Genomic DNA, 26256 nt, shown 5'->3' on the forward strand with positions numbered 1-26256 from the left:
CTGGGCCCCGTTTCATCAAAATTTGCGATGCGATATTATCGCCGATCGCCGATTGCTGATCTTTTACCTGCGATTGCGATATTTTTTTAAAAGCGTTTCATCAAACATATCGCAGATTCTTGCCGGTAGTTTGCCGGTAGTTTAGTGCTATGAGCGATAATCGCTCACAGTCTACTATCAAAATGACGTAAAAAACGGGCACCTGCTGAATCTCGCGCCACCTGTCATATTTGACAGACGATCAAACAACAACAATGGCAGATCTCGTAGAGAATAGGAGCGCCTCTTGGCAGCCAAGAGAACTCGAGGAACTGCTCGAGGGCGTCAAACAAAATTATGAAGTGTTGTGGGGCAAATTGTCCGGCACATTATCAAAGAAAGACAAAGACCGTGCATGGTCGGACATCGTCCAATCGTGAGTTAAAATTTACATTGACATGGTCATAATTTTCTAGTTCTTTTTACATTAAATGGAGGACCATCTTGAAACATAATTAAATTGGTATGGACACATTAACGTTACACAGGTTGTGTGTAATGATTATCCTAATAATCTAAAATCACGAATTTCACATGCAGCGTGACTGCCATGCACAGAAAGAAAGATTTTGAAATTGTTTACTTTTCAGCATTGATATTCCTTGACATTGTGATAGGGTATATTCACACTAATGAAAATTTGTCCTCCTCCTAAGTTTAGTTGATCTATAATTACCCTGAAAAATGGAATTGATCTTTTAATGAAGTGTTAATGAATAAAAACGTATTAATTGTTTTAACATCAAAGTGCAAGTGCCCATGGAAAGATGTGATCATACCTTGTAATCTAATCTGTAATCTTAACAAACTGCATGTTCATGGGGAGTGACGTCCATGGGGAGTAACAACTGGTTACCTTTTGATAGTGTTGGCTTGAAATAGTCTGATATATTGTATGAATTATATATTAAATATAACAAAATAAATTGACCATGTCTACTGTACTTATATAGACTTCCAAGTACTCTCCCTCACTCCTACCACTATTTTTGGTAAAAAATGAAAGAACATATTGAGATGTATTCATTTGTTTAATTTGAAACTTTTGCAGAATAAATTCCGTAGGGGGGAACGAGAGGAACGTAGAAGATTCAATGAAAAAGTGGTGTGATTGGAAGGTAAATATACCTTATATGTTTGTATAGGAAGAAGAATCCATGATGGTAGTAATAAGTTTTATAAATGAATAACTTAGCTGTACTTAAACTTTGCCGTAAAGCCAATAACAAATTATGAATCACTTACAACTATACTAAACAGGCCCATGTCAGAAGCATATAACATGAATAACATAAAATTTAAGAGTCAATAATAAAAATCACTTTACAGATAGAAACAAAAGTTATCATCTTACTTATTTATTTGTACAATTAAAATGTATTATGAATAGCAAGGTGTAAATATTCGGTTTCCTACTCCATGATTATAGGTTTTCATGCCCCCGGTAGGGTGGCATATAGCGGTTGAACTGTCAGTCCGTCCGTATGTCTGTCCGTTAACGTTGGCCATAATTTTTGCAATATTGAAGATTGTAACTCTATATTTTTGGCATGCATGTATATCTCATGGAGCTGCACATTTTGAGTGGTGAAAGGTTAAGGTCATCCTTCAAATTCAAAGGTCTAAAAACTAATTCAAGGCAAGTAATAAGTTTTAAGAGGGGGATAATTGCTTAACCTGTTTTTAGTCAAATTGCGGCTATATTATTGTCAGGATGTAAGTTCAATCCCACCATTACCATTAATATTTTTTCCCTTTTCACACTTTTTATACAATCATTTAGCATTTGACACATTAAGTTTTTGTGATTAATAATCACTAAAAAATCATTACGATCAGTATTTGAATGCACTTTCTTCAATATATATGTAGCTGAAAGTAAATGACATGTTACTATACTGTTACCATTCAGAGGAGGGAGACCATGTACTCATAAATTATTTCAAATTGTATTTTATTCATCTTAGAGCCGGACCATTATGAAGGATGCCAAGAGAAGACGCTTTGTGGAAAGCTCTGGGGAGGCTGCTCTTCCAAAAAAAATGCAATTAACTGTTTTGGAGGATAAGGTATTCATATTGTAAACATAACAAATTTTAAATAAAATAATGATGCAGATCTAGCATTTGTCCATGGTTCATATTATTATTTTAATTTTGCAAAAAAAACAACTTTTTTCAGAATGATGTATAGTTGTTCACTTTTTCCAGCTATTGTCCTTAGTGCCCAAAACAAAGCTGTTCGGAGTGCAAGGTGGAGGGATCGATACCGGTCCACTCAAGAGATCCATGCAAGAAAATGGTGGGTACAAACATGCTTAAATTTTGACATTTGTTTTTTTGTTTTTGGTATTTGACAGTGCACTTTAAATGCAATAATAAATGTCATTAATAATGTAAGGCTTAAATTGGCATTGAATATGGCATACTAAAAGGGGGACAGCCTCATATGATATATCATGCATGAACACAAATCAACAGTGAAACACATGCTCATTAATTGTTCATAATTAATAGAAACACAAGTATAAATATTTTACCCAATATCTTTTTTATATCAGATAACCTAGACAAAGGAGAAGAAAATAAACGCCTCAAGCAGAACGGTATGTCATTGTTATCTATTAAAGTTATAAGATTTGTAAAAACAAATATCACTTACCTTTAATTGACTGTTGACTGAGTCTTCATAATAAAATAATAACAATTTCCATTGGTTTCACTATTTAACATTATTCTGATTGGCTATAGTATTCATGTGACTAGGATTTATTTTTCAAAATAATAATTGTAAATTTTAAATATCAATTTACAGGGAATATAGTTGATTTTGTCGTTATTGATAATTTTTATGAAAGTTCAAAATAAGAGAATAAATTCTGTCCATGCACAGACATTCAAATACCCCTTAGTTTCGTATGTTTTTGTAGTGTTACAACAAAAAGTAGAAGTCTTTAGAAAATTTGTTTTTGCTACATATAATTTTAGACCAGTACGGATATTTGATACACATTTTCGGTGACATTTAAAAATTTACCCCCCCCACACCCAACACACACACATACACACACACTGGTAACGTCTTTTCTTTTTTACATTACCCTTAATGTTCGAATTCATGTTTTAGTTCCAAGTGAGCCTGTTCCCATTCAAACAAGCTCCAAAAGCACTGCCAGCATCCCTGCCAGCAACAGCAACAGGAAGACAAGTATGAAGGGTAGATCAAATTTCTCACAATGCTTACCATCATTAATTGATTGATTTCAAACATTTTTGGTATGAAAGGTGACTGACATGAAGCATACTTGGAGATAATCATATTTAACCTCCTTCAATAAACACTGATAGTCACTTAAAATAACAGTTTTGTAAAAGACAAAGAAATTAATTAATGATTCATCACATAGTTTAATATATCAGATTTATTTAATCCCACTTGCAGATTGTGATTGTCATCAGGAAATGATTTACATATCTCGGCAAATGCTAGAGGAGAGTGTAAAGCGGAATGAAATACTGCGGGACATAAGTTCAACACTAAAATTAACAGCTGGCAAAGCTTTCCTGGACAACTTGTTGGATCCCACAAATTTTTAAAAAGTGTGTTAATTATGTTTAAAAAAATAACATCCCATGATATACATTTTGCTGTTATTTCTACCTTGTTTAAAGGGACCTATTCACAGATTTATGCAACTACTGAAGTTTGTCATTAAATGCTTTAAATTAATAAATGTAAACATTGGAATTAATTAGCTCCATAAAAAAAGTGAATACATGTACAATTAAAGAAAAAAAGTTAAACTCAACTGGGCTCGAACCACTGACCCTTGGAATAAGAGTCTAGCATTTTAGACCACTCGTTCATCCATGCTATTACAGTGAGTGGTATATGTTATACATGTACTTCATATAAAAAATCCTTGTAGTGTCACAAAATATAACGATAACAACATAACTTTCCAAATTATTCAATCATTTTGCATTTGTAATGCTGTATTATTTTCAGGTTATTAAATTGTCAAAAGATGCATATACCGGATATTTTGGAGCATGGTAAATGTTCAGAATTACTGTTATTCTTATTTGTAAATGCTATAAACATAACTATCATATTGTTTTAATGTTGTACACAATGTTTATAAGTTAATCTCATGTATAAACTTAATTGTTTTGTCTCTTTTAACTGTACAGTACATTGTTTTACTGTTAAATTTTTATGTGGCCCTATAAAGGTGACCGTTTGGCGACAAAATATTCATTACCCCTATCCTGTAAATATTATTTTTAAATTTCCTTTTAGATATTGTCATAACGCCACCCTGGGAGGTCATCGCTTCTCAATAGCCCTATATCCTTTAAGGTACTTTACAGACAGGGTCTTAGGTTGCAAGAGTTCAACATTTGCTGTCACACTCAAATATATTCCAAAATAAAATAAAAATGCAATTATACATCATATTTTCATATAAATGTGCAATCCTTAAAAAACATAGAGCTAATTAAGTAAGATCCAGCTTCTAAACCAATTAATGTCCAACAAGTTGTATATTTTCCCATTGTTTAATATTAATAATAATAACATTTTATTACTATAGTGCAAGACATGTGTTTCTTTCAATTGTCCATTTCCATATTCTTTATATAACACTCATTCCTTTAAAAGTGCAATAATGTTTACATCCTAAATGAAAAGGCGTGTGAACTAGGTCATGGTTCAATTTCGACCAATCAGCGCCAACTTTTATGGTCAATGCCGTTTTAGCAAGTGGGGTAAAACCAGTACTTACCGAAACCGCCCTTATAGTATTCAATGCATTCTTGTGTATATAACATTTTAGTTAAATGTAAATGCAATGTTAGGTAAGCACAGATTTTTATGCCCCCCCTTCGAAGAAGAGGGGGTATATTGTTTTGCGCATGTCGGTAGGTCGGTCGTCTGTCCGTCCGTCCACCAGATGGTTTCCAGATGATAACTCAAGAACGCTTACGCGTAGGATCATGAAACTTTGTAGGTACATTGATTATGACTCACTGATGACCCCTATTTATTTTCAGGTCACTAGGTCAAGGTAACGGTGACTCGAACCAGTAAAATGGTTTCGGGATGATAACTCAAGAAAGTGTACGCCTATGATCATGAAACTTAATATGTACATTGATCATGATTTGTAGATGACCCCTTTTGATTTCCAGGTCACTAGGTCAAAGGTCAAGGTGACTTGACACAGTAAAATGGTTTCTGAATGATAACTCAAGAAAGCTAACGTTTAGGATCATGAAACTTCATAGGTACATTGATCATGATTTGTAGATGACCCCTTTTGATATCCAGGTCACTAGGTCAAAGGTCAATGTCACGGTGACTTGACACAGTAAAATGGTTTCTGAATGATAACTCAAGAAAGCTAACGTTTAGGATCATGAAACTTCATAGGTACATTGATCATGACTTGCAGATGACCCCTATTGATTTTCAATTCACTAGGTCAAAGGTCAAGTTCACAGTGACAAAACAAAAAATGAGAAATAGAACTTATAAAATAGGAGAATAAACTGAGTATGTTTTAACATGATGTATGTATATTTTTAAATGTTTGACTTTTGTTGGAAATGTTGGAAATAAAGTGTGTATACTTTGTAAATAAACTGTAGTAGTAGAAACAAATGACTTATTTAATTTCTACTAGCTCGGCTAGTTGTACAAGTTATATGGAAATTTGTCTAAATGGACTGGTGGCAGCACCCGTAAATAAGACCACAGGTTCTTGACTAAATTAAAATTTAGTGGAGATAATTTGTGCAAAGTTTAACTTTGATTGCTTCCGTCGAAGTTCAAATTTTGCGACACTACTGATTGAATTCGAGCCTGGACAACATGTTGAATGTTAACGATTCACCAAGAAATACTTTGACATACTTTTTAAGCATATATAACCTACATTCGAATTTGATCTATATAAACTTGATGCAAATCCTAAATAAGATTGGGGAAGATTGGATGAATATTGTTCGAATTAGAGCTGAACAACATGCTGAATGCTGAAAATGCACTAAGTGACCATATGACCTAGTATTTAACACTACATGACCCATATTTGAAACTGGCCTATATATCATCCAAATTCAACTTTTGACAAAGATTGGTGAAGATCAGATGAATACTGTTTAACATAACATGTTCCTTTTTCCAAAGGGGCATATAGAAATCAAATAAAACAACAAATAATAAACTAAATGATCTATTTATTGGCTGCTACTATACTTCCTCCAAAACAAGTATCAACAAGAATACGTCTCAGATATAACATCCAACGACATGAGTGAATTATGTAGAATGCGTATGAACATGTGGTGAACAAAAATGAGAAATCAGTGCTTAATGTATGATTGGTTTGCATTTTATCATTTGTTTAAATAAAATGGTAGTTAATATTTTCCTTTCCAAGTACAGCCACATATAATGATATCAAAATTCAACAATGTTTACATTTAAAATTCAACATAATCACGAAGAGTACACAATGCACAGAATGTATTAAATACATATATGTTAATGTGCAGACAAAATAACAATTAACAAATATGTATAAAAAAAAAAAAATTTAGAAAAAGAAACACATGTAAAGAAAATGTCAGTCAGTCCGTCAGTTAGTCAGAATAAAAAAAACAACGTTATGTCCGTCAGTCAGCACAGGGGCGGTCGGGGACGTGGTAGCGGGCCCCGCCGGTACCCTGGCTTGGTCAGTCGGTTGGTCACTCAGGGGCGTAGTGTCGGCTCCGCGGTCGCGGAACCCGCCCCCTAAGTTCAGTCAGTAATTCAGTCATTTAGCTATTCAGTCAGGTTAATACTTAAAGGTGCATTATCCAATAATGTATTCAATTGAATTGCATGGACAAATATAATAACGCAAACATGAAATTTCTAATTATGCAAGGGACATACATGGGTACAAAGAGATACTTAGCTTAGTTACCTTTATTTTAAATGGATTCTTATTTTATTCACTGACATCATGTATTTACCCAATATCTAATGGAAATAAATATAAAAAAAACAAAAAAACTTTTGTAAATGACAAGGCTACCACAACGTATTAAAAAAGGCGAACTAAAAAAAGAAACATTTTAATTTACGTTTTAACAAACAATAGGTCCAACTATTTTGTTTTATCTTCACGAATGTTAATTTAGGTTAATTTAGGTTTACATAATAATCTCGAACAGCAGCACCACGCTGATTCAGTACAACTTCGACAGGGTCATCATTGTTGTCATCCTCCTCAATGACATCGGCATCCACTTCCTGCTCCTCCCCATTGTCCATCAGCAGATTGTGCAGCCGGCAGCACGCTACAAACAAGGCCGCACACTGATGGGGCTTGTATGGCAAAACACCCCCTGATCGATGTAGACATCTATAAGTAAGGAAACACATCATGAATAATTCTTTAACTTTTTATTGTCCATTGAACTGGTCAGTGCTGAGATAAGCATCAAATTAATATTAAATATTCAAGTCGAACAACTGTTATTATTTTCGGAATATTTGTATTTCATTTCAATTGCTGCATTAGGTTATTTGAACATGATAGACATGAAAACATGTCTGTGATAAACTGATGATACATGTTTGCAGGACAAAATTTGTGCATTCCAATGTAATAAAGAAAATGCACAATTATTTAAAGTACACTGGGTATTATTTGGTATATTTGATTTCACAATATATAAGTCTGATATGTTAAATAAGAATATCTATGAAAGGAAGAAGAAATATTTCTATACCTGAATCTGGACTTCAATATCCCGAATCCCCGTTCCACAACTTCCCGACCCCTCTTGTGTCTGCGGTTGTACCGCTCTTCCTGTTGGGAACGGGGATTCATTATGGGGGTGAGTAGGGAGGGGCTCAGGGCATATCCACTATCGCCCAGCAGAACTACATTTGCTGTAGCATCAAGATGTCCCTAGAGTGAAATGTGTAAAAATCAAATCACAACTTATAAACAGGGCTCGAAATTAACACTCGCACACTCGCAAAATGCGAGTGAAAAATACCGATTGCGAGTTAAGTTTTCAGCCACTAGTAATTTTTTGCGAGTAGAGAAATAGTGAAAAAAAAACAGTATTATTGCTAAATGCGTTCGACGTCCTGAACGCTAAACCATAGGTCATAGAACGTCCTAATACCCGTATGCGGAAACGCGCACCTTGTATATAGACTGGTATACTTATAGTACAGATACGAGGATGGTATTGGTACAAAGAACGTTAAACAGTCGACTAATTCACACGTGTTCATTGAACTTGAACATACATGGCGTCGAAGCGAAAAATAACATGTAGTTTCTTTTTGCCCACAGATGGAAATAACAATACGATAGATAAAGCAAAGTTAACTGTTGAATAAAAAAAACGATATTAAATTATGTGTCCAGCAAAATTTGCGAGAATGTTTTTGATTTTGCGAGTCGGTATTAAAGCTGCTCGCAATGTTTTGCAAGTAGAAAAAAAAAATAAATTCGAGCCCTGTATAAATAACATGTTATAGCCTTTGTATCAGTAACATTATATTCATGTACTTTTAAAAGTAAATTTGGTACCCCTAGGCCCAATGGTTATGGACAGGAAGATTTTTAAAGTTTGCACAAAAGAGGCTTTATATAAGCATATGTTCAGTTTTGTGACACCTGGGGCAGGGTAAAATTTGAGCCCAGGGGAATAATTGAACAAATTTGGTTGAGGACCATTAGATGTCACTACATACTAAATTTAGTAGCCCTAGACTATATAATTATGAACAAGAAGTTTTTTTTTTTAAGTTTGCACAAAATAGGCCTTATTTAAGCATATGTTCATTTTTGTGACCCCCAGGGCAGGGTCAAATTTGAACCCAGAGGCATAATTTGAAAAAACTTGGTAGAGAATATTAAATGTCACTACATACCAAATTTGGTAGCCATAGGCTCTATAATTATGAACAAGAAGATTTTTAAAGTTTGCACAAAATAGGCCTTATTTAACCGTATGTTAATTTTTGTGATCCCCGTTGCAGTGTCAAAATTGACCACAGGGGCATAATTTGAACAAACAAAGTAGAGAACTATTAAATAGCACTACATACCAAATGTGGTAGCACTAGGCCCAAATTGTTATGGACAAGAAGATTTTTAAATTTCGCACAAAATAGGCTTTATATAAGCATATGTTCAATAAATGACCCCCGGGGCGGGGTCAAATTTGACCCCAGGGACATAATTTGAACAAATTTGAAAGAGGTTAACCCCAGGAACATTTGCGATAAATTTTATCACAATTGGTTTTGTAGTTTAGGAGAAGATGTTTAAAGAAAATGTTAAAATCATGCACGCCCGACGGACACAGGACCATGACATTAGCCCCCCCTGGCCTCTGGCCAGTGGAGCTTAAAAATAAATATACAAATCGTTTTCAGTACTGCAATTTAAAAACAGTATCAGTTAATTATAGTTGTAGTATTTATGTATTTTTGGTTCTGTTGGTTGGATTTTACTTCATTTTTAACAACAATGTCCTATCACTGCGGTCAGATCCATTGGGCAGTTTTCCTCTGTAAGCATTTGACTGCTTGCACACCTTTAGCAATGGTTAGCCATTGATACTCAGACATGAGTGAGAGTATCATAGGTCACAACTTTCTTACAAGTTTTGGTATTTTCATCCTTTTAAATTATTAACAACACTTTTAATTATGGTAACTAAAATTTGATACATGAAGAATTATTTATTTTACCTTAATTCTTGAATTTTCAAATACCGCTCCATCATGGGTAGAGCCCGGCCATTTCGCCACAACACTAATGAACCTGAAATGCATTATTTCTCAATTAATGGGCCACTTTTAAAGGGTAAGTTTTGGAACGAAAAATTAGCAGGAATAATAACTAATAAGAGCTACATGAATCAGTGGAAAGCAATTTTGGCAAATTAACCCTAAGTTCAGGATATAAATGAAATTAACTCATACTTGATTATCATAATGAAGTAATGGTTGTAGCACTAGAACTTTTTGTAATATGTCAAACTAAAAACAAAATAGTTGAAGGGATTTAAGATATTTGTACTTTAAAATGTTAATGCATTTCACAACAAAATATAATCTATTAGTTTAATAAAAACTGAGTTGCTACATTAATTAAAGAGTGTATACATACTTCAAGCTTGTGTTTACAATCGCCTGGCAGTTGATAGCGTGGTAACCTTTTCGACAAACGTAGACTTCCTCATCTACAGTTGGAGTAGTGATTGGGATTAAGGTCCCATCCACTGCTCCAACAAGATTCGGAAGTCTACATTTGTTGTAAAATGCCCTCTTCTCTTTTACAACATCTTCTCTGTCGATTGGAAACCTGTTTTAGAAAAATTATATATATAAGAATATGTTTAAGCTGTGATGTGTATAAAATAATAACCATTTTACCATTAATTTTACTTTTTTAACAAAAACAATAACATAACCCAATATACCAATATATAGAAATACACATCTGAGAAAGCGCTTTATTTGAGAAAAAAAATATCTTTTATATTTTATAGTAATGTATTTACATTTGTATTCACTTGCATCATACTTGTATCATAAAATGGTAATGATTATGATATTGATTTAAAAAAAAAAAACATAGTAAGAATTGTCAACTACAAGGCCACCATTTAATTTCAACATTTCAATTAATACTCATCAGCTGATAAATATATAACAAAATGGAGATATAAAATGTGAAATATTGCAGTAAAATTGTTCATTTCCACCTCCACATACCAGTCGTTATATGAGCAATTTGGTAAAGCTTTTGGAGTCTGGAGTTGCGTTTTCATATATAGGATTTCTAAGAAAGCTACATTTTTCTACTGTTGCAGACTATTAACTTTAAGAATTGTCTGTGCCAAGCCCGTGTTTAACATCAATAAGTAAAAATGGATTGTCTATTTGTAACAATACAATACAATACAAATTTCATTTCAAGTCGGTTTGTACATAACAAGTATAACATTAGCGATGTATCACTATTGACCGACATAATATAACAACAAACATATAACAAATATACAATTGAACATTACATGAAATTTACATTATATAAACAAACAGTATCGTCCTTGAGTTGAGATCAATTATAATAAATAAATTAATTAATTAACCTGAATACAATAAACGTGATTATTTTAACATGTTAAAAACGAAAGAACTATGGCATGTGATATACAATTATAATATTTAGACAGTTAAGATCATAGCATTATTAAAAATAAATTAAAGATAACTTATAAGAATAAAAATTGTGCTGCAGTTGCTGATCTTGACCTTGGTTTATGAGCTGCTATAAAAAAAAAAAAAAATAAGGTAAAAGTCTGACAATGAATATGGACACTAAAGTGTGACAGATAAAAAAAGAAAAACCGTAGACTTAAGATTGTCTGTTTGTAACTGTAAGTACAATAATATTATATCAAATCTATCTTACAGTTAAAGTATGTACCTAATATTGTCCAGGTTGTTGTTGACAGACTCCACAAAGTTATGCACAGTTCTGGACACGCTCGAGCGACTGATGCCATGGGTGTCGGCTAGTTCCGAATAGAATGCCCCTTTCGCAAGAAATCTTAGGCTGACGAGGATCTGCAGCAACAATGTTAAAACATTCATAAATAAAATTTGGTCACAGTACTTGAAATATCATTTACAATCAAAAGACCAATAACAAACAAAAAAAACGATCATGTTGGCCCTAGTAGCTTTACTCCACTGACTCCACTCTGCAGTTGAAAAGATCAGAAAAAAGGAAAACAATTATGATGATGAAAAATGTGTGAACAACTAATAAATTAATACAAACTACTAAAAATACCAGTTCAAACTTACTGTACATGTACGTGACCTAGATTGTATTTATTTCATATTGTTGGTTAACAAAGCCTTGAATTAATCCATAATTTGAATGAGTCTAATTACAACTCAATCGTTGTTCGATTTGCCTATTTATGCCTGCTTATCCAACGGTTATATTATCATACAATGTCAGTTTAGTATCCGTGTTGACCTGTTGATATGAGAACAAATTAAGACCGGATGTAAGAAAACAGCACTCTGCTGTACTTGATAACGATCGTAATCCCCGTACTTAGTGTGTCAATTTCTCCCAGCAAATATACAGTAACAAATTAGCAAATTCATGTCGATTGCATTAATGTTACCTTGGTCTCTGGCGAAATTGTTTTTCCGCCACGTTCGGATCTGGCAAGATCCTGCCCCAGAAGCTCCACTAGCTCCTGTGCGGTGGTTCTGTTTACCCGATACCGATTCACAAAGTCGATATCGCGAACCCCGCCTATCTCTAGACGGGGCCGGAACTCCCGCTCTGTCCTTCTCGCGTTATTTTCCATAAAAAAAACAACACGTCGGCCATATTGAGTTTATTTTTACCGTCTGCGACTGGGTTTGTGTGATCGCATGTTTTAAGCAAAATATCGCAAAAAACAGGTGCTCTTGCGATGTGCGATTTTTGATGAAACGCAAAATAGCCTCATTATTGGCGATGTGCGAATATCGCAACTCAAATCGGCGATGCGATATTTGATGAAACGCAAATTGCGATGCGATAAGAAATGTGCGATATTTTGGCATTAAAGTTGCGATGCGATCGTTGATGAAACGGGGCCCTGGGACGCCACTTTACGCACATTCATTCACATTTTCTCAGAACAAGACTCATATATTGGGCTTTCATGAAGCCAGCAGTTTGTAAATTGCCTCTTAAGCTGTTAGCTCGCCTTATTTGACAACCGTGATTGAGTTTTCTAAACAAATTTTACCTCAAACAGTGCTTTAATTGTTACAGTTGCGTACAGTGCAATCGCCATGTGTGTACATTAAATTTGCAGAAAATAGACTTTCCCAAAGTGGACCTGAATTCCATGAAAATTGCTATTTATTTGATTATATGTCAAGAAAGATATTTCGTTGTCAATCATTTTTACCGACTTTGACGGAGATTAGGTCCCGATTTCAAAAATGCTCGAGTCCCATTCAATAGTAACCCGCTAATTTATTCGTAACGCTATTTGAAGATTGTATTTTTGTGCAAAATAGATTTTATGCCATTTATCTCACAACAAAGTTTTTTTTTAAGTTGAATTTTTTCTCTAATCGAAATGTTTGACACTATCGCAAAATCAAAAACAGGCATATGCTTATCCTGTTGAATAGATGCAGTAAAACGTATCCCCGTACATATCGGAGAAGAACGGGAATTACTCTGCAGATAGAGTTTCGTGAGTTTCGTGGTTTGTATCGGATATGATGCTGGGCTGCCACCTTGATCTAACTCCAAGTTAATGCATGTCTGCTGATCTCTAACTTGTCTAGCCTGTCGATGTTCAATTGTGTGTTACGCTTCAAGGCTTGCCTTGTGATGCTCGTTCTCGGGCCCATCAGAGTATGTCCCATACAGTTCCGCGTCCTTCGTAGAATGTGTTGCTCCATTTGTTTTTGTTATGATTTCTTCCTTATTTCGTTTGCTGTCTGTCCAATAGCTGTTAAATAATTTTTACAAAAACAGCTCTGGACTTTATTATGATCTTCTTAAGCATAGTAACTCGTGTTCTTCTTATCTCGTACCCATAAAATAAAGCTGACTGGACATATTTTATATTGAGCTCAAGTCAAGCTGTTATTGCCTTAAGTCAAGTAGTAATTTCCTGTATGAATAATGCAGATCAATTAGATTTTTTAATGGAATGAAAAAGTAAACATGGGATTTTGAGCTAAAAAACTTACATAAAAAAGTGTGAATATCATTAGAAATATTGTTTCCTAAATGTTCGCCCCTTTTCCATAATACAAATCTGTTACTACGAAATGGACATATTTGTTTAAATAAATCGAAACTTGAAACATACAGTCCATATGTTTTAAGCAGATAATAAATCGCCTAAGAAGTTCCCCGGAGACTTTTGATTTAATACACTTGTAATCAAGGGCTAAAGTCCTGTTCGCTTTATTTTTATTTTTGAGCAAACAATCCACAATATCCCGGATCTTATATCCGGAACGTATATTTCATTCGAACAACCTGAAGCCTCAGTCATATTGCATGTGGACTGCCGGCAGCATATCACAATGATCCTGTATCTGATACTTGGCGCGTTCGTGGTGGTCGGTGCACAAGAAGGCGACAAGAAGCCGGTCGGAAGTGTGGAGTTCGAACAGCCGACGGCGGATGTAAAGTCGCACAGTGACGTGTCCGTTCTCAACGACGCCGACTACGCCAAGTATCACGGTGTGTCTTTCTGTGTTTTTGTAGTGAAGCTGAGCGCATTATTTGTTTGACATATTTTTACCCATCTTATAAACGTGTTATATTGTGGGTTTTTTTATTGTACATGTATATGTGTTTGATAAATCGAAATTCTAAACTACGTCGACTTATTTACACATGCTCTTTATCTACCGTACACATATTATTTTCCTTACCCCTCCAGTAGACATGTATATTTCCAGACTGCGATGAAATCCTAGCTTCCGGTTCATACAAGGAGGCGGGGAGTTACCGGATCTACCTGAACCAGTCGGAACCCATCGTGGTGAGTGTAGTCATGATATTTGTTTTTTTACGTAAAAGTGCCTTTTAAGTTCAAACAAGTGTGAATATTCACGCGTTTTATGAGAAGTTTTCGAATTCCGGCGCGAGGATAGGTATTTTTAAGGACTATATTTAATTGATCAGGCTACGATTAAGTAAATCGACATATTAAAGTTCACCACTCGTAGAGCATTGGCGATTTAATGTTACCAATACTGACTTGTATGAACAGAAGACAATAAAGAAATATGTACCAAACTTTCAATTATTATAACAAGAGAGCCATGGTGGCCCTGGTGTCGGTTACCTGAGTAGAAGTTACGTTAAGCAAGGTATGTTTTGTGAAAAGAAAAGAAATGTTTTGTTGTTTTGGCAGATATATAAATATGTGCGTTATAAGTAGGTTTTTGTGTTTGTTTATGCTTATAAAATGCACATTTGTTTCCCATTGCGACAAAGTTTTATTTTGGATGAAAGTGATATGAGGACAGTAATTTAATAATGAGCATAATAAGCAAAAGAAAATGTAAGTACATTTTTCCACAAATTGTTGTCCAGCTTTGATATAATGAGATAAGCATCTCATCATCTTAGTTTGTTACAGGGGATGACTAGTTACTACCTGTTTTTGCAAAAACAGCTTTAGCTTCCGAAAACAACTAATTTGTTTTAATCGATTGAGTGTTCATGAACTTGATTTCGCATAATAAAATACAATATTTTGAATTGTTACCTAATATATCAGTCGTTATAAGGAATCAAATGAGTAAGAGAATATATACAAAAAATTCAACATTGATCTTCTTTTAAGGTACCAAACACCTTACATTTGATCTTTCTCATATTTAAAAATATGTGCAAGAAATTTGAAAATGTATATTATTAAAACAACTGTCAAACTATTTGTAATTTAAATGCACAAAAATATGTAGCATAAATACATTAATTTTGCAAAAGCAACTGCCATACAAATTTAGATATTTAAACAAAAAGTGCTTCTTAAAAATGTGATTAATTGTTGTTGTTTTATTACCCAACTTTTCCCATTATGGACAAAGTTATTTTAAACTACGGGAACAATCATCATCATCATCATCATCATCATCATCATCATCATCATCATCATCATCATCATCATCATCATCATCATCATCATAATCATCATCATCATCACGAGAGTATTAACATTGTTTTAATATAGCCAAGTAAGGAAATCCGCCCCGCTCTCTGGAATGCTTTTCAATGAACCGTAAACATTTTATAATTCAGTCGAGTTATCATCAGAACAAATATTCTGACCAAATTTCATGAAGAATAGACTCTAAATGTGACTCCTCTCCTCCTCTAAATGTGAAAGTGTTAACAAGATTTTACTTAAGCATTGACCTATACAAACAAATAGGTCCCTGACTTAAGCCATATAATGAAAACTGCCCCGCCAATTGGCGGCCATGTTTTTCAACAGACCAGAGCTATGTTCGAACTCAGCCGAGCTATCATAAAAACAAGTAATCTGACCAAGTTCCATGAAGATTGGACCGTAAAAGTAACTTCTAGAGTATAAACAAGGCTTTATTATAGACATGTAAGACAAACTGCCCCGCCCTCTAGCGACCATTTTTTTAAAACTGGAACCATTTTCGAACACAGCTGGGACATAATTATTACAAATGTTATGACCAAGTTTCATTACGATTGGACAATATATGTTATTTCTAGAGTTTTAACAAGCTTTTTCTTTAATTTGACCTAGTGACCTAGTTTTTGACCTCACGTGGCCCAGTTTCAAACTCGACCAAGATATCATTGGGCCAAATCTTTGGACCAAGGTTGATGAAGAACAGACAAAAATGTTGCCTGTAGAGTCTTTACGAGGCAAAATGTTGACGACAGACGACGCACGACGGACAAAAGGTGATCCCAAAACGCACAACGTGCTCATGGTGAGCTTAAAAGTATGGTTCTTTCCAAACCAGAAGTTGAGCCACCTGTGTTTCTTATAAGTCACTTCACGTCGTTAAGTATAAACCAGTTTTGTAATGGTGCAAAAGTCTTGATAGATTATTAACGTTTGTGACTTTGTACAGGTGTTCTGCGAATTCGAACTGGGCGCAGCCAGTTACGTGTTTTCTATTCAGAAGCACGGCTGGGGGGATTTTGTGCAGGGCTACTACAACTATGAGTGGGGCTTCGGGAGCATTTCTGATGGGAGCGGCTGGCTCGGTCTACGGAGAATCAAAGCTTTAACAGACGCCGGTACGTGTTACACATAGCTGTAGAGTGGAATTACTAAAGACAATACTCGTATAGAAATTGGGACGTCATAAACATATTTGCTGTGTATAATCCTCCACAGTCCTTTTACAGTCATTGGTACGTGTAACTCGTAGTTTTAGAGTCAAACCCATCAATGAATGCTCACACAAACACGTGGTTTACGAGTAGACAATAGGCCGGGCCGCCAAAACGTTAATACCAATCAGACAAGTCGGAATTATCAGAACAGAACAGAACATTTTATTTAGACTTATTCATTAGAACATCGTCTTAATACATAAAATATAGAAATAAATATGTCCCATTTTCATTACATTTTAGTTCATAAAAAATAAAAAATATGTAAATAGTAAACTTTCAAAAAATAAAATCTTTAAATGACAGAAAGATTTTGTAAGTAATACCGGTTATATGGTATTATTAATAAATGAATTGCAAATTACAAATGCTTCTTTTATATATTTACAAAACGTGACAAGTTCGTTTTTTGTTTTGATGAAGTCAGTAATTGGTGTTCCTTTAACACGGATGGATAAACAAATACATAACGTTAAAGGTATTTTTGTCTGAAAACACTATACCATGGTTAAATACAAAGTAAAAGTCATCTTCAATATCCCTACAATTGCAACATAAACAGTATCTTTCATTGTGTAGAATAGTATTGCGGGCATACCTCTCTGTGTGGATTATCAATGGATGTACATACATTCTTAAATTAACAAAGTGAACATGCAAATTCCTTGGTAACAAATACAAATAAGGTTTGTATACTATGGTAGATTTAACAACTTAGATTTAAAATGTCCAATACAGGACTGTTACTTAATGTACCATACCATTCTTGTATAAATGTATCGATAAGTCTGCTTCTAAACTGGCCTATAAAGAAGTAACCCACACAGAGATAGGGCTATTAAAAGCATGTCAATAACCATACTCGGTTAATAACTTTTTTTATATGTGAGACCCAATTGATGTGTCTCTTCAACATTCATATTATACACAGTATGGAAAACAATATTATTACTCAATCTTATTTTATAACCAATATTTTTACATTCGTATAAAACGAATAATTAAAAGTGATCTACCCAACTTTTCATAACCATATGCATTACAACTGTTGAGTCTTATTTGTTACATGTGTTTATAGAGCGATGTCGGACCGTATTTGGTACAAAAACGAATATGGTACATTTGTACCATATTCGGCCGAATATGGTACAAATGTACCATACTCGGACCGAAGATGGTACAATTTTCGACCGAATATGGTACAAACATTGTACCATATTCGGTTGGAATAAGTTTTTCTATGCTCGCCAAAACGTATTTGGTACATACCAAAAAAACTCATAAAAATGAAAATGGCCTACGTATATGGTACATAAATTATGTATTTCTTAATAAATGAAATAGTCTGCCGATGTGTAAACTTTTTTTCAAACTCAAATACATTGTATTAACCTAATATTGGAAGTGACAAAAGTATCATCATCATCATCATCATCATCATCATCATCGTCGTCGTCGTCGTCGTCGTCGTCGTAACTAGCAGTAACAGAAACAGCTAACCTTACCACACTTTACATGGATTTTGCTGGTATTGTAACTGTTTCGCCGGCTAGCTCAGTCGGTTGCGCGTCAGATTGGCACGCAGGCGGCCTGGGTTCGATTCCCGGGCGGGCCAGATACTTTCGTGTAGATCATTAATAACAATTTTCAAATTTTTAAAACTTTTTTTTTCGAAAGTGTATTTTCACCAAAATCCGATTTAAGAGATTTTGAGCTCTTTTAAATGAATATATCTCTCCAAAAATAAGGATGTTTGACTGGCTGCTTTAGACAGGTGTGACTGTATTCCTAAACATTACTTTGTAAAGTTGATTTGTCGTTCCGACGTCATATTGCTGAGAAGCCGACAAAGCTTTGAAGTTTCCGATTTTTTCTTTGATAACGTGCCGCTTTAAAAAGGCGGGAATTTTGCACACGAGTCTTACTCAGAAGTCAGTAACCATATTTGACTTGGCGGTCGGCAAGAAAAGTTGTGATTTTCGACTAGAAAGAATTGAAATCCAAACTTTCTTCAAACTTCAAAAGAATTCTTGACAGTAAGTACTGTACATAATTTTAATTTTCAGTTGTCTTAATATGCATTGATGTTTTAACATGCATTGATTTTTATGTTTTATGCCCCCCCCCCCCTCAGAGTGCATTTGCAGTTGTCCGTCCGTCTATCCAATTGTCCGTGGCATTCCTTCCGGGTGCGTAACTCCTAAACTGCTAAAATATTTAAGCTACAGTCATTTTTTCGAAAGTGTATTTTCCACCAAAATCAGATCGAGCTCCTGTAATCTGTAGATTTGAACATTTTAAATTTTATGGAGTTTATAGGTCTTTGACCTTCGAACTCTGCCTAGTCGTGACTTCTGGTGAGCGACCTAGGCCCCCAGGGCCCCTTCTTTATATCCCTTCCATCCACGTAGCATTGGTTTCTACAGACCGTTTGTCCGTTGACCGCCATAAGTTTGCCCGCTATTTTTCCCCTGAATTTGAATTCGGTTGGATTTCAATGAAACTTTACATGAAGTACTTGCTACTTTCATTGCGCATATTGCCCGGAAGTTCGGATTGTAAATTTTAGCGGAGCTATCAGACGAGTGATTTTAGCTCAGCTCATGTCGTGAGACATTCGTTTTTGACACGCGGTGTTCAATACAAGCTCTATTAACTAATGAAGTATAAATGTATAATAACTTATTATATTATTTCAGATGAAGGAAGCAATTAGGAGAAAAAGGAAGCAATTAGGGTGCTTGCCCAGGTCGAAGTACGACATTATTGTCAGATGTTTAAATGGATCGTTCGATGTCCCTGTGAAGAAACGGACACCTGAAGAGAATAATTGTTTGGCCATGATTAGAAAACGTAAGGACTAAGAGCTTGGTGACCGGGGTTCTTTATTGTGTGGCGGAAAGCAAGTCCTTGTGAAAGAAGATCTTCCTAGATTTGTTGAGAAGATGTTCATGGAAAACAAAGGATGTGGAGCAAGGGTTATTTACAACAAACTGAAAGTAAATTACACGGGGTTCTCGGAACAAGCTATCCTTGAAATACTGTACAATAGCAAGTATTACCATGAGAAGTATCCGAGATTTACAAACAAGCCAAAGCCAAAGACAATTACAGAAGAGGAACCAGGCAAAAGATGGCAGATTGACATAATTAACATGAAAAATCAAAGTGTTAGCTACAAGGGGTCCACATACAGTTATATTCTACAAGTCGTGGACGTTTATTCTAGGTACGTTATGCCAAAACCCCTGAAAACGAAGAGTTCGCGTGAAGTTGCAAAGGCATTAGAGGACGTGTTGATGGTTAACCTTGCCCCTGACATCATCCAATGTGACAACGGACTGGAATTTAAAGGCCCTAGTATGAAACTTTTGTTGAACAAGTACAACATCAAAATGATCAATAGTAGGCCGTATCATCCTCAATCACAGGGCAAGTGTGAAAGGTCAAACAGTGTTATAAAGGCCAAGATTCTATTTGCAACAAAAAGTAAACGTGGATTTAACTGGGTCGAAGGGCTTCAAGATTTAGCCTATGCCATAAACACAAGTTTCAAACGAGTTCTTGGGGGTCTCACGCCCTTTGAAGCCTACTACGGAAGAAGTCATGTTTTTACCAAAGAACGTCATAGTTCTCGTGAAATAAAGAAAACCATACGGCGAGCAAATAAAAAGGCTTTCAGGTCGCTGTTGAAAAACGCAACTTCCCCAAGCAAGTACAAAGTAGGAGAGACAGTATTAATTCGCTATCCCTTTCGAAAATCCAGGGTGCCAACCAAAAGATATGTTATCGAAGGCAAGGTAGAAAAAGTAAAACGAAATGGTGTTTATATCGTGTCATTTCAAGTACCGAACAAACCCGAACTTGGATTCGTAAGCAAATCGGTTGGGGTCGAAAACATGACTAGCCTAACTGTTGCGTTAGAGAAACAACGAAAAATTAAAAAACATTCATTAAAACAGAACCGCTCAGAGAAACAAAATCACAGAACTAAGTACTATCATGTTTTAACACACCATGAAAATCTGCAGTTGTTGGATGGGGTGAATATTGCCATGGACCCAAATCCGGATGGAAATTGTCAATTTGCTGCTATATCGCATCAACTTGGTAAAATTGGTATATACAAAGACGTAGATGCTTTACGTAAGGAAGCAGTCCATCACATTGTAGAAAACAGATATTTCTATGAAACTTTTGTCTATGATGAAACATTTGATGAATACGTTAAGAATATGTCTAAGAATGGGACATACGGCGACAACCTCACGCTCATTGCACTTATGAGAGAATATAATTTGCAGTGCCTGGTAGTTTCTACCCGAGGACTAGAACACTCATCAATTGTGTCAGCAGATGGAAAGTTCGATGGTGATGTTGGAACAATTGCATTGGGGTATTTCCCAGAAGGATTTGGCATGCATTACGTTAGTATCCGTATCAATCAACGCGTGTACAAGGACATAATATCACGCTTAGAACAGTCGTATGACAACGGTGACTCTGGCGACAGCGCTGCGTCTGGCGACAACGCTGCGTCAGGCGACAACGCTGCGTCTGGCGACAACGGTGACTCTGGCGACAACGGTGACTCCGGCGACACCGCTGCGTCTGGCGACAACACTGCATCTGGCGACAACGCTGCGTCTGGCGACAACGGTGACTCTTGCGACAACGGTGACTCCGGCGACAACGGTGACTCCAGCGACAACGGTGACTCCGGCGACAACGGTGACTCCGGCGACAACGCTGCGTCTGGCGACAACGGTGACTCCGGCGACAACGCTGCGTCTGGCGACAACACTGCATCTGGCGACAACGCTGCGTCTGGCGACAACGGTGACTCTTGCGACAACGGTGACTCCGGCGACAACGGTGACTCCAGCGACAACGGTGACTCCGGCGACAACGGTGACTCCGGCGACAACGCTGCGTCTGGCGACAACGGTGACTCCGGCGACAACGGTGACTCTGGCGACAACGGTGACGTCTCTGTGTGTTCAGCCCTGAAAGAGCTTCAAGATATGATGAACAATAGGAGGGCACAGAAGCGAACGACTTTTCCATTTCTGATGTTACCACTTCACATTCAAGTTGAAATTTTTAAGTTCTGCATACAATCAAACCCGTCAATCCAGTTTGTGTTGGCGAAGGTCGGCAAACCCTTTAGAGATTTAATAAGGTCAATGAGTTTGCAAACACCTAGAATTTACATTCGGCCGGATATTGGACTAGATACTAGTAACAGAAATCCTGTTAGCGTTCGTTTCCTATTAACAAGAGCGGGCAGAAACAGCGGTCTTATTTCGGCAATAAAAGAAATCATCAAGGGGCCAAAATGGGCAAACGCATGGCTGCGTTTGCGTGTTAGTGGAATCGGTTGGTATGATATCATAGATGTCATGTACAGACATTACAGGTGAAATATACATGTATATCGGTGTTTGGAAACCTGTTATGTTATTTTTGTGATTGATGATTATGTTCTTCTACCGGAAATTTGTTGTCATTTGCTCATTTACTGGTAACTTTTTACGAAGCACATTTGGGATATTTTGGCTGCTACTAAAATGAATGTATATATGTATATTATGTCTTGTCAAAATGCTACAGTTGGATTAAAATTTAAATGCTGTTCTATGTTCTTCAATATTACTTTGAAAAATCCTGTCAGTATACCAATAAATGAAAAAAGTACAAGTTTGTTGAATCTCTTGAATGAAACAAATTATAAAATACAAAATGTAAAATGAATATGTGATGATGATGATGACAAAACATTTGTGATGATGATGATGGTAAAAAAATTGTGATGATGATGGTGGTGGTGATGATGATGACAGTGGTTATGATGATTGGGGTTTGATGATTGTGGTGATGATGATGATGATGATGATGATAATGATGATGATGATGATGATAACAAACGTTTTGGGATGATGATGACAGAGATGTTTATCGGACGATGATGATGGTTATAATGATGATGATAAGTTTTTAGATGATGATGACGGCGATGTTTATCGGCCGACGATGATGATAATGATGATGATGATAACAAAATATTTGTGATGATGATGATGGCGATGTTTATTGGCCGATGATGATGATGATATTCTCATCGTCGTCATCATCATCACAACATCCTCATTATCGACCGAAAACATCGCTGTCATTATCATCACAAAAAACTTTTGTGATCACCATTACGATCATGATAATGGATATGATGATGTTGGTTTTGATGGTGATGATGATGGTGGTGTTGGTAAAGATAACAACGATGATGATCATTGGGGTGTTGATAATTGATGTGATGATGATGATGATGATGATGATGATGATGATGATGAGATAACAATGATGATGATGATGATGATGATGATGAGATAACGATGATGATGATGATGATGATTACGATGATGAGTGTGTATCATATTCGGAACGAATGTGGTACATTTTTCATCCGAATATGGTACAAGTTTGTACCATATTCGGTCAGGCATTTTACCCCAAAACTGCAGATACGTATATGGTACAATGAGACAGTTGTACCATATTCGGCCGAATATGGTACAAACTTGTACATATTCGTTTTTGTACCAAATACGGTCCGACAGAGCTATAGAATTAAAACGTTCTATTTCTTTTTTCGACTTTGTAAAACCCAATATTTTGGAGGCATAATTCGAATCGAAACAACAAATGCATCAAATATCTGACAAAGTATTTTAGGTTTTAGATAATACATTTTACACTTGTATAATAGAGTATTCATAGCCGTAAGGACTTAACCTACTATATGATCTTTGTTTTATGTGAAACTAACCATTCAATGTATAACAGTACCTTAGTAATTAAAGTTATTAACTGTTTCGATATTATGGCCAACATATGTAAACGGTCCCTCTTACGGAAAACCATAATTTTAGTTTTTGAAGTGTTTACCTTAAGACCCAAAGTATCACAATACAAAAGACTAAGTGGAACATGATTTAACACATGATTGAACATTTAATAACATATCTTCAACAATTTGCCGTATTTCACATCTAATGCAAGTTTTATCAAGTTTTAACGACAATGCATTTCTATATACCACAAAAACATTTCATCATGTCTACGTATATTACATATAGCCTTTTAGTCTCGTTAATATATTTTTATTCAATAGACATTACTATGTTTATAGCATCAAATATTGAATCATCCTTACGAAATATGAAATGTGAATCCAAAATACTAATATTCATTTCACAAAAACATTCGATGCGCTTATTAACTATTGTAGTAAAAAGGTTTGAGAAACAACTCACAAGTGTTATTCCTCTGTAGTTATTTACATCGTTTGCAAAGCCCTTTTTGTGTAAAGGAATTATAATTCCTTGTGTCTTTTGGAATGCGTGTTAAATGTAATGTAAATTGGAAATATATATTAAAATGTTATGACATGCGTTGTGTTGGCATATGCTAAATACAAATTTTGAAATGTTCTGTTGACTACAGGTAACAACGTGCTAACAGTGACGATGCAGGGCTGCATATTGCGTGAGAAACGAAAACTCGTCTGGAATCACTTCTCGCTTGGATCGCCACGATATCGTCTCAATATCACCGGCTACGCATCCGGTCACGTGCTTCCTGACGACCTGTCTCATAACAACGGCATGCTTTTCTCGTCTATCGATGAACCCGATGCAAACAACTGCGCAGTGAACATGCGCGCCGGCTGGTGGTACAACAACTGCACCTACACACTGCCCACCGGGAGATACTACGTCTACTGTGGCCACTACCCTCCCAGGAATCAGTTCTATGACGGTCTGTTCTACAAGGATTGGCGCGGCTTTGGCTACTCCATGACATACTTCCGCATGGCGCTATCCCGTAACTAGGAGACGACTCATCTGAAACCAGTCGGCTGTCACCGAACTTCTATCTGCTTAAACCGCTGTTTATGATGTATTTTCTTTTTCCGATTTCTGACTTGAAAAATAAATTTTGTTGCAAACATCATTTTACTCAGTATTATTCATGAATGTACGCGTTGAGACGATACCTTATTCTTCGGTGACGTTAGCCGATTATGAGGCATTAGCATCACCGAAACGTAAAGTACGTGACATATACCACGTCCCGAATAAAACGAGCAAGCAATGTCAGCGTGACGCCAAACTGTAATCGATCATTGCTGAGACAACACTTAGAGATCAGTGCTTTCTCGAAATGTCTTAATATGACAAACCATGAAACTCCATGTACTCTATCGGGAGAGCAATTATTGTTCATATCGACTACTTCCAGAACAGAACACCAAATAGAAACATAAAATAATTAAAATTTAGATTTCCGCCTTGGAATGGACAATGCAAAGCATAGAAGGTGTAAGCCAGTATACTGGAGCTAAACCTCACACCTACCCCAATAATAATTACAAATCTAACTTACTTACCTGAAACCACAGCTACTGTATGGATTTCTTCATAAATTCGTTCACAATATATTACAACTGTGTCACCCAGTTATGCATATATACAATGATGTCGTTAAATTATAGTGTGCACGTTGCTTTCTCAAAATTGAAACATTATGGAGTTCAGAACAACTAACAGTATTTCTGAGGCAACAAAAGGCAGAACATAGATTAATATAGACACCATTATTGTTTAAAACCGCCGTTTGTTTGCCAACACATTGCGTCCTATAAAGGGCTGCTTAAAAAAAGGACTCTATTATCAACACTTACACATTTCGGTTCGAAGTGTTTTACTGAATGGTTTTCTAAGTACTTCTTCAGGCTTACCACTTCCTCACATGTATATCTCCTCATCGAACTCTTATGCACCTACCTGCTCTGCATGTCTACTTCATTCTTTTCTATAACCTCTTGAAGCGGTTGTTATCGGTTTGCTAAGGCTTATATGGAGTTTTGTCTGTACCTCATCATATTTCAGAATTGCTACGGTGTACATTATTCTTGTATAGAACGCACATAAAAATTTCTTGAGGTACAGTCAAAGTGTTAGCGGAAAGTTATGTGCAACACTAAGTACGCCAACATGTGTGTAACATCATCATTAACTATGCTTACAGAACCTTCATTGAGTCTATAGTCTCTTCATTTCTTTACGCACAAAATTGAATGTTTCAACAGTTTAACTGTACAGTTATTGAAAAATGTCTGTTCGAAATGTTCATTGATGCCTATTTATCATTATGATCATAATGATCCTCATTAG

The 26256-nt window shown here is 35.7% G+C and overlaps 3 protein-coding genes across 5 annotated transcripts; 2 read left to right on the top strand and 1 right to left on the bottom strand.

The window, feature by feature from the left end:
• Nucleotides 1-4866, top strand: LOC127880931 (nuclear apoptosis-inducing factor 1-like). 3 transcript variants are annotated; one of them, XM_052428446.1, is made up of 8 exons: nucleotides 1-415; nucleotides 1091-1157; nucleotides 2007-2108; nucleotides 2250-2340; nucleotides 2600-2644; nucleotides 3166-3255; nucleotides 3481-3638; nucleotides 4048-4866. In XM_052428446.1, exons 1-7 carry the CDS (start codon nucleotides 255-257, stop codon nucleotides 3633-3635), a joined length of 711 nt encoding a protein of 236 aa, XP_052284406.1. In that variant the 5' UTR covers nucleotides 1-254; the 3' UTR covers nucleotides 3636-3638; nucleotides 4048-4866. The 3 variants fall into 3 exon arrangements, with proteins under 3 accessions (XP_052284406.1, XP_052284405.1, XP_052284407.1); XM_052428445.1 differs by having other exon boundaries at nucleotides 3481-4866; XM_052428447.1 differs by having other exon boundaries at nucleotides 3166-3246; nucleotides 3481-4866.
• Nucleotides 4867-6267: 1401 nt separating this feature from the next.
• LOC127880920 (putative nuclease HARBI1) lies at nucleotides 6268-12493 on the bottom strand. The gene is made up of 6 exons (XM_052428430.1): nucleotides 12276-12493; nucleotides 11561-11700; nucleotides 10235-10429; nucleotides 9814-9886; nucleotides 7827-8008; nucleotides 6268-7456 (listed from the first exon to the last, which is right to left on the bottom strand). Exons 1-6 carry the CDS (start codon nucleotides 12462-12464, stop codon nucleotides 7234-7236), a joined length of 1002 nt encoding a protein of 333 aa, XP_052284390.1. The 5' UTR covers nucleotides 12465-12493; the 3' UTR covers nucleotides 6268-7233.
• A 1626-nt stretch (nucleotides 12494-14119) lies between these two features.
• Nucleotides 14120-25033, top strand: LOC127880928 (angiopoietin-related protein 1-like). The gene is made up of 4 exons (XM_052428443.1): nucleotides 14120-14359; nucleotides 14581-14663; nucleotides 16750-16918; nucleotides 24524-25033. The coding sequence occupies exons 1-4, from the start codon at nucleotides 14200-14202 to the stop codon at nucleotides 24910-24912; spliced, it is 801 nt and encodes a 266-aa protein (XP_052284403.1). The 5' UTR covers nucleotides 14120-14199; the 3' UTR covers nucleotides 24913-25033.
• The last annotated feature ends 1223 nt before the right edge of the window (nucleotides 25034-26256 follow it).

This window comes from Dreissena polymorpha, chromosome 5 (genome assembly GCF_020536995.1).
Source record: "Dreissena polymorpha isolate Duluth1 chromosome 5, UMN_Dpol_1.0, whole genome shotgun sequence".
NCBI lineage: Eukaryota > Metazoa > Mollusca > Bivalvia > Myida > Dreissenidae > Dreissena > Dreissena polymorpha.